This window comes from Nestor notabilis, unplaced genomic scaffold, assembly GCF_000696875.1.
Source record: "Nestor notabilis isolate BGI_N333 unplaced genomic scaffold, ASM69687v1 scaffold24110, whole genome shotgun sequence".
In the NCBI taxonomy this organism is placed as follows: Eukaryota; Metazoa; Chordata; class Aves; order Psittaciformes; family Psittacidae; genus Nestor; species Nestor notabilis.
The window spans coordinates 114,548-123,969 of NW_009912875.1; the positions used below are offsets into that span (position 1 = coordinate 114,548).

Sequence of the window (9,422 nt, forward strand, 5' to 3'; positions counted from 1 at the left end):
TTCCCTGACACCAAGCACGCTACTGTAACTCATTTATTAAACAAGGCAAGCTAGGATTTAGGCTCAACATACTGACTTCCTGGTGAAGTCTTTCTTCCCTGCACAGAACTACACCTGAAAGTATGTGACAACACAGGTTTTTTGCAGTATGTCATCAAGCTGAATCCTAGGTTTGACCAGAATTCTAGGAGGAAGGTGAATGCTTTGAACAGCAAGGTGAAGAAAGCGATCAGACCCGCCAGAAGTGCCAATTATTCAGTTGTTTGGGTACAACATAAGAACTCCAGAGACCAACACCAGAGGGTAATCTGCTATTCATGAATTAAGCCCAAAGTGCAAAAATCACTTTCACATTCCAGAGAAGAGCAAGCAGCAAGATTTCACAGAATGCATTACAATAATGATTTTGGTCACTAGAAATTGCACTCCTGCAACACTGTATTTGAAGAGTGATAGCCAACGAGGAAGCAAAGCTTCGCTTTGTATTTGAAAGCCTAGGTTCTCTTTTCAAAGTAACTTAACCCTGTTTAAAGCCTCTCTGAATATACAAACTCAACTAGAATGAGCTCAAATATGAAGTGTCACCAGGCTGCTTACTTTTCTGCCAGCTCCTCAACGAATACAGTCAAGGTGTTGCCATCCTGTCCGACTTCCTGGATATGAGCATTGTAATACTTACCTCCAGGCTCCAGACGTACCTGGAAAGAGAACAAGAAAAGCTCTAAAATAGCCAAACTGTACCAGGGGATCCAGAATACCGTCTGCAAACCACTAATAGCAAAGCCTGCTCCTAACTGATCCTATGTTGGCTCAGGACTCCCAAATACTTCTCCAAAATAGCAGGCAAAATAAAGAGCACTATACTAACTTCAGGGAGGGAAAACACGATCATTCTTGTGAGTGACTGAGAAGTAAAATACCTGGTTTCTTTACTTATTTTTACACACTGTGCCAAGCAGATAAGCACCAAGGAAGACTGTTATTTAAGAACTCAAGGAGAACAGAAGATAAAACAGGAAATTGGAAAGGAAAGCTTTGCTCAGCTAGAAGCAAGTCACTGAGTGAATCATCAGGACTACCTCAAAACAGTGAGACAAAAATAAGCTCTCACTACGTCCATCAGAAAACAAAGAAAGCTGACCTTCTTTTCAGCATCTCCTGGTCAGATCATGCTATTCCTCCCTTTTTAGCGCTTCTATTTTACAGAAGTATTTGCTACATTACTGTTGAAAAGCAGAAGACTGTCCAAGCTTGCTGCTGACCCCCAGTGAAAGTCTAACAGACAACCAGCTCAAAAGCACACTCAGTGCATTTTGAACACTTGGTCTGGAACTTCCACACTCACAGAATGCAAATCACTGGTTTGCAAGGAATTTCCAAGCAGCTTTTCCTTCATGCTACCCAGTGTTTAAAGGAGATTTTGGAAAGAAATGAAATTAAAAAGTCAGATTAATAGCTACAAGGAAAAGGATGAGAAAAGCCTTGGAAAATTCTATGAAGTCAAATTATTTTAAGGCTTACCATACTCCATTTAAAGAAGTTTTAGTAGTTTATCATAACTGAGTCTCCTTTGAGTACTAACCTGACACTTGTCTCCTAAATAGTACTGTCTCCCAGCAAACACCATGTAGTCAGTTTTTTGAAGCTCTAAAAATAAACGAATAATAAAAAAGGAAAAAGCCTTTAAACTACTGTTCTTTCTTCACGTATCCTACAAGTACTTCACAACAGCATCCAACTACAAATTACAGGCCAATTAAATTAAGTATTTCCTACGCATACCTGAACATTCCCCATAGTAATGGTGAAATAACTACAGATGTTCTTCGAACAGACCATAACCACACTAAACCACAGGACATCACTAACATCCAGATAACACAGTAAGTAGCACTACTACTTCAATACTACAATGCCTTTTGTGAGTTAATCCTGCATTTAGTTACAATCCTGGTATTAAGAATGTTGAACGTGTCTTGTCTTGCCACAGTACTGGCAGCACTTGGCAAGACTGAGCTGTTATCCAGGAAAAGCTAACGTTGCCTAAAGTCTCATTGCTGCTAGATGTCAGTGGTTTTTCTCCATTCCTCGCCTGGATTCTCTGCGCACCAGTACTCTACATAGATAATTAGTTACTATACTCTGTTCCAAGAATTTTAATGACCCTCTACTGCTAATGCAGTTGTAAAATGCTGGAGTTCTTCAGTATGCAAAGCACTTTGGGTCAGCTATTAAATGCCACTTCAAAACTTATCTCTCTTGGTAACTTCTTGCTTTATGGATCAGCCATAGTGTACCCCAAAAAGCAGCAACCTATCCCAAGCCACAAAGACCATGAAATCTTTCCAGACGGTTCAAGCCCAGGAGAGCTGGGAAGCAAGAGAAACAAAACTCATCTCATCTGACAGATCTCAATGCTAAATTTGAGATCATTATTATACATCTCTAAGCCAGAAATCATGCTTATAAAAAAAGCAGAAGTCCTTGCACACATGCTGCAACAAAAACCTCCCGAATTTGAATGATTTCCAATACAACAGAATGGTAACACAGAGTTCTGCATTCTGCTCTGAGTCCTCATATTTCCTATACCACAGTCAGCAAGTAGCAAAGGCCAGACTTCCAGCAACCTTACAGCCATTATACAGTGTCAGCAGCAGTGTATTTCATACTTTGAAATGAAGCCAAGAAACCAGTTACCAGCAAGAAGATGTACTACCTACAAGTATTTGCTGGGTTAACCAGCATCTCTCACATTTCAGCTGGGAAAAATCAGCTTCTCTGATAAATTTTACACTGAGCCTAGGACAGAAAGTCTTTTGTTTTGCTTTTATAAAAGATACCTTTTCTGCTGTCCAGCCAAACATCAAACTCCACATTTCGATAGATCCCAGGGTCCAGAGCCTTTAGCACTTTATAAGGAACAGGCATCTTCAATGGGTTTTCTGGATGCTAAAAACAAGAGTTGAAATGAAACATTAACAAGTACATTCAGTGCATTCAGCAGAGTCTCCACCCTGCCAGTACCTATGGAACGTTTTAAAACATACACATGCTGTTTTCCAAGATTTTCACTTCCACTGTATTTTCCTAAAAACTAAACCTCAAGAATATGGAAACACATTTAAGCATTCAGAAACTGAGCAAAAAGACTTTGGAAAGGTTAGAAACACGCTCAAAAGTAACATCTAACATGTTCTTTACTCAGAAAGAATCAAAGGAAGCCAACTAGACCAATGAAGCCATGGCTTCAGATGTTGGTGGGAGTTTCAGTTATTAAATCTGAAAACATGTTTCTATAGAGTTTCTCAAACCGTTCCAGAGTGATTTATACTGTGTTCAAACAAAAGTGAGCTGATTTAAACCGTTTCTAGGAAAAGCAAACAGCAGACCAGAAAACATCTGCTAAGCTCCATCTTTGGAGGGATATTAGCTAGAGAAGAACAAGAGAATCTCAGAAAGGAAAAAGGCTTATCCAGTTGAATATAAACTCAGGGGCAAAACCAAGAGACAAGCAGATGGAAGAAGTAAGCCACCCACTTTCCACAATGTCATTTCAAAAAAGTGGAAAAGAAGGTATAGCCCTAACAAGGGTAATGTCATACAACAACAGCAACAAAAAGAACACACCATAAGGAACTCTTTCCTAACTGACAAACCTTTTCTTCTTCAATGCCTTGTTTGAACTTATCTTCCTGTGGATTGTCAATCTCATTGCCTTCCCAGTCGTTCAGTCTAAGTAATTGAAAATAGGATTACAAGAGATACAATGCACAATTTCTAACCAGGATTAAAATCAACTGCTCATATAACCTGAAAAAGCACCATGGTGCCATCAAGTGGCAGATTTTTGCCTTAAACACAAACCATGGCTGTGATGAGGTACAGGACAACCCTTTTCCCATTTCATCATCTTTACTTGTTCCAACACTCATCCCTAATGACGGCTACTGCTTGCATTAGGAAAGGATGAAGATGATCTCACCGACTGATTAAACTCTTGCACTGTCAAGTATAAGAAGACACCCTAAGACCTATTAAACCAATGCCATCTGCAAGCATTCAGAGGCAACCCTCAAGCCTTTCTAGTGACTTGAGCAACACAGGATATGAGGGTTTCTATAGGGACGTTCTGCTTGTTCCTCTCTTCCTCAGTGATCAAACAGACTTGAATTAAAGGAGTCCGTTTAATTGTGTATCTGAGGTATGATTCCATTCAAAAAAGGACAAAGCCAAGCAGAGCTCATTTTCTCAATACACTACTGGCCTCTGCAGAGCGACAGAGGTTTAGAAGGGTAACAATGGTTTTTCACTAAAAATAAAATTCTGATGACATAAACATCAATTTTATTTACAAATAAGCTGTCATTTTACAGAGTAACACACAACTATAACATAGCCAGCAGCAGAGGCTTTTCAATCACATGCTACTTCCCAGCTCCAAGGAAAGCACGTTCTCTTCCACAATATACTTCAGCTTTGTGTTTGTGTCACACGATACATAAAAGAGTTAATACCCCATAAAAAAAAAAAAAACACTTGAAAAACTTGCTCTTTGCAAGGTTTTAAGGTTTGGGTTTTTTTTTTTTCCTTCCCTTTCATCATATTCCCTCCGAAAACACTACCTCTTTTCTGATGGATTTCCGGATACTTTTTCATGAAGGCAATCAAACTTTGCATCCTCACTTGCCACAGAGACATTGTTTCTGTTCTTCTTGGATCCACTTCGAAACATTTCCACTGCAGACTTTAATTCTTCCTCATCCATGCCAAACACATCTTTGTACAGGATCTCATATAATATAGCTGAACAAATCAACACAAAGCTCAAACCAAATGAAGGTAACACCAGATCAGTAAGAACTGCTGCAATTTTCAAGGTAATCGTATCTTCATATATTATCTACTGTTACAGGCACTTGTTATATTACATTCAGTTAAGGAGAGGACCATGAAATAATTCAGGTGGGAAGAAGGGACCTCTGGAAGCCATTTGGTCCAATAACCCACTTAACAGAATAACAAGTATATGTTAATATACAGTGAATGAGCTTCCATCCTTCTCCACCCCACCACTGAAAACCAAAACAAACACTACCTATAAACATATGAAAACACCTAATTGTCTTCCATAGAAAAAGGATTTCAAGTTTACCCTGGCAAATAGCAGCATTTTCCTGGAACTGTTTTGTATACACAGAGTCGTAATGGCCATTGCCTGAACAACACAGTAAAACCTGGGAAAAGAAAGCAGGCTTTAAGTCTGGAATGATATAAAACTTAACTCTATTCGATATCCTAGCTCAAGACCACATTATTCTTTCACCCTACAGTCAATACCAGCTCAACAAAACCCAATACTAAATACGAAAAAGCTGTAGAATCAGCTTAAAAACCAAATCCTAGATCAACACTCTAAATAAGCTTGTCTATTATGCCAAGGAAAACTATCAATTTGTACATTGTGCTGCATTAAACATAAAATAACAGTTTGTTTCCAGCTTACCTCTGAAACCACCAAGTGCTCAAGAGGTAAAATAAATATAAGCAATTAAATGCAGTACCCCAATATGCGCTGCCCAAGTAACAAAGGCACATTTTGCTATTCCCTGCCCGAGGGACTAGAAAAGCACCTACTTCTCCAGCCCTCAGCAAAGCCCTGCTTTTAGGAAGAGATATTATGCTGCCCTTTTGCTTTCTGCAACATATGCACTGACACACCAAGTAAACATATACCATCAAACCTCATCTTACCATTTTACCACAACTAGCAGAAGCCCTGGCTGTCAGCACACTGCCAGGAAGGATGCTTCCCGGTTAACCAGCAGGAGCTGGGATGCCAGGGCTCTTAATTCAGTGGGCACTATGTCTTCTGCCAACACAAGCTCTCATCTCATGGTGAGAAAGAGCAACAGCAGAAAGAGCTGCTGCCTGTAGATGCAGGCTAATGACAGACAGCTGCCAACACTTAATGAGAGTTCTGGTGATGAAGCCTTCGAGGACAAACACACAGTTAGACCATACTGCTTGATTTTTAAAGTTGGCTCATTCTGGAGTTAGATTAAGCTACAGAGAAAAAGCAGCACACGTAAACAATGACAGTTCTTCTCTAACCAACAGAGAACAGCTGCAGCAGCACAGATTTCAGAGCAGACCAGACTCTTTGGCAAATACAGTAGCCCATACTGAAATCCATACTGCAGCAACTTCACTGGCTTTGCGCCCAAGCTAGCCATGGAATTGCGTGGACACAGCTACATGACTGCAGAAAACACAAGAGGGGGCAGATGGAAGATAATACAGAATATTTCTCCTTTATGTGCCTTCTTTTGACACCCAGCAGTAATTCTTGTGTATATAAGCTGTTCCGTTAGCTCCTATTCTCAGCTGTACTCAATTTGTATGTCATAGAAACGAATCAGTTTGTTAGATTAATCAATCCCATCAACCTCTCCTTTCCAGGAAGAAAAACTGCACACCTCATCCAATGTCAGGAAGAGAGGTACCTGGGGGTGGTGAACACCTTCTCTTCACCAATATGACAAATGTATCTTGTTCTGCTCTTCATCTCAACCCAGATATTTCGTTTTGCCCTCTTGGATCAGTCAAATTCCCACTGAGAAGTGTTTTTACCCAGAGACTTCAGAGACACGGAAGAACATTCTGGAATTGTGATGTTACCTCTTCCTGTCAAAATTAAACTTCTTTGCAATAATGTGCTGGTGTAACAAAAGACTGGCAGGAGAACAACACACAATCTGTCCCTCATATGGGAAGCAAAGCTACTATAATTCACTGTTGTGCAAATACTGTGCTTTTTCCATGAGCTGAAGCCAGTTATGGGGTTCGTGCAGGTACACAAGAGCACTGGATTTACAAGAGCCCAATTCCAGTGGCAAGGTTTTACAACTAAGCAGGACTGGAGGTAGCTGGGATTTAGGGATAGGAAACTGCCTCACTTCTGCTCACCTTGTCTTCAAAGCCATTGTTTGTAGCATGAATGGGTGGCTTTCCAGGGTACCGGTACAGAATAAAGTCTCGCCTAGGTAAGCAGAGGAGAAACAATACTTGAAAGAACACACTTCTAGTAGAACCATCTTACGAAGAAGTTTGCAGAGAGCTGTTTAGAGAATCCTGTTGGTTTATAGGAAAGTCAAGCAGAATACTTTCCCTGATAAACGAATGCTACCATACAGCAACAGCTAGATAAGCAAACACCCATCTTAGGGGAAAACAGTTATCTGGGAAAGACCATTACACTTAGTCACAGACTAGGTCAAGTATTTATGCTTACAGCAGGGTGCTCAGACACCCAATTAAGTCTTAAGTGTCACCCTGCAAAGGATTACAGCAGGATTAGCACAGGGAACTAGTAATTCTTGCAAAACTTCAGTTTGTTCCTTCAGTACAGGAACAGAACAAGCCTGCAAAGGGAGGCTTTGACATAAATGCCAGGGTTTACACACCAAGTAGGCCCATTACACCTCGCTACTGGAGCTTTCAAGAACACCTACATGAGTTTTAGTTACGCTTGTAATTACCACATAGCATTTCCACTACACAGCTACTTGTTTCTTCGCATTTTCCATTCTTCAACCACTAGAAGGAAGCCCTTAGCTTCCGAGTTTAACATGAGCAAAAAGATAACAAACATACCTGGAAATTGACCCTCCCCTTAACCCAGGCTATGAGAACAGGGGCTGTGACAGCACCTGTTTACACTGTAGTTTAACTTTCTTTGGGTAGCATTTCTCACTATGTTTCACACATTAGTATCTCAGCAACAAACAAATAAAAGGTTCTGGGGCCAGAACTCAAACATCATCAAGTCCAAAACAAACTGAAACTTAAGAAAGAGACACTTACTTGTACATGACTGATAAGGCACTCATTTCCAGCTGGCCAGCACTTTCCTGTGCAAGATGATGAGATTACATGATATAGTGGAGCAATCTTCAACACTGAGAACTCTGTTTTAGTTCTCTGTTGTATTAAGATATCTAACCAAACTCATCCTCTGGTTAAAACAATCAATGCACTGAGAGTTGAGATATTAGGATTTCCATTTCTATGACATACAAAAGCCTGCGGGATGGGCATGAGCTGAGTAAAATGGAGCTAGTTCTGGCAGCAACTCCTAATCACATCACTCAAGCTGTGTTTTTGTTTTAATTTAAAGCCACTACATTTGTTTCAGAGATTGCTGCATCCACCACACTTACTGGCTAAAGTCTGAACTCTAGCATTTGAACCTGGGGATAAAGGAAGAAGCAGGGGATTGCAAAGCCTGATCAACACTTGATGTGATGTACATTACACATATTTTGCCTTTTCCTCCTTAGAGAAGAACTGCGATTATGCACAAGGCCTGTGAGAGGCCTCAGCTTTACAGCCCAGTCTGCACACATTGCTCCTTTGCACCAATACAAGTTCCCCACTAAAATGGATATTGTTTACACATGTGAATATTCAGCACAAACCCATTGTATTACCTATGCAAATGAGACCCCAGCATTGGGGTCTATCTAAAAACAAAACCCCATGCCACCAAATTTTAAACCACCACCTGATTATTTTCCTGGTTTAGGCTCCTAAAGTTTTAATCCCTTAACAAGTATTAGATCAGTCTTACCTTTGGATCTCCCAGTCGTTCAAGGTATTTCTCAAATGATCCTTCCACATACTTCCAACAAAATAAAGAATAAAACAAATATAAAAACTCAGCCAGTTGCAAAGCAAAGTTAAACGCAAGTTGCACATTACGAGCTACTGAATGGGAGGGGGCAGCACAGGAGCTGGGAGCACAGACACCAAACTGGGGAAGTCTGACGATTCCTATTGTTTTTGGTTTCTGAAGGGCTGTGGTCTGACTGGGGGCATGACTTCACTGTTCCCTGCCTTAAAGCATGGGGTACCAACATGGAAATACCAAGAGATCCTAAAGAAATTAAGGGAAACACTCAGGGACTCATCTCCCTCCTAGATTAGATCGAACACTTAACTGTGATCACAAGGGGGTGGGGGGAACAAAACACACACCAAACCCAAGCAAACAAACACAAACCCCACCAAAATAAACACCCCCCCAAAAAAAGTATTATTTTATGCAACATTTACACACATTCTGGAGTTTTCAGCCCTCTTTTGATGTACATTTCTTACTGCAAATTCCTATGAATTTCCTACCTACTAAATTCTGCAATGGTTGCTCCACAGAGAATATACTACCCCAACAACTATCACTCTGCAGGTTAGTTCGGGATTAGTAACTTGCTAAACTTGATTTCAGGAGCTTCAGAATAGAAAGTCAAGTAGAACTTTTGCGATAGCAACTCAAATAAGGTAAGCAAGTGAGCACGCTGCTGCTTCTGCTCTCCTACCCGCACGAAACCTGGTGAAGCATGACATGTTTTCAGAGCACA

At 40.5% G+C, this 9,422-nt stretch overlaps 1 protein-coding gene across 1 annotated transcript in view; it reads right to left on the reverse strand.

Moving 5' to 3' along the window:
* The window catches only part of LOC104411331 (putative bifunctional UDP-N-acetylglucosamine transferase and deubiquitinase ALG13), a gene marked incomplete at its 5' end in the record, with an annotated part of 22,521 nt that overhangs the window by 12,948 nt on the left and 151 nt on the right, over positions 1-9,422 (reverse strand). Inside the window, 9 exons of the mRNA XM_010021728.1 lie at positions 598-698; positions 1,583-1,647; positions 2,844-2,952; positions 3,660-3,735; positions 4,626-4,806; positions 5,156-5,237; positions 6,970-7,042; positions 7,867-7,913; positions 8,633-8,683. Coding sequence (XP_010020030.1) covers positions 598-698; positions 1,583-1,647; positions 2,844-2,952; positions 3,660-3,735; positions 4,626-4,806; positions 5,156-5,237; positions 6,970-7,042; positions 7,867-7,913; positions 8,633-8,683 — 785 coding nt within the window. The remainder of the gene's footprint in view (positions 1-597; positions 699-1,582; positions 1,648-2,843; positions 2,953-3,659; positions 3,736-4,625; positions 4,807-5,155; positions 5,238-6,969; positions 7,043-7,866; positions 7,914-8,632; positions 8,684-9,422) is intronic.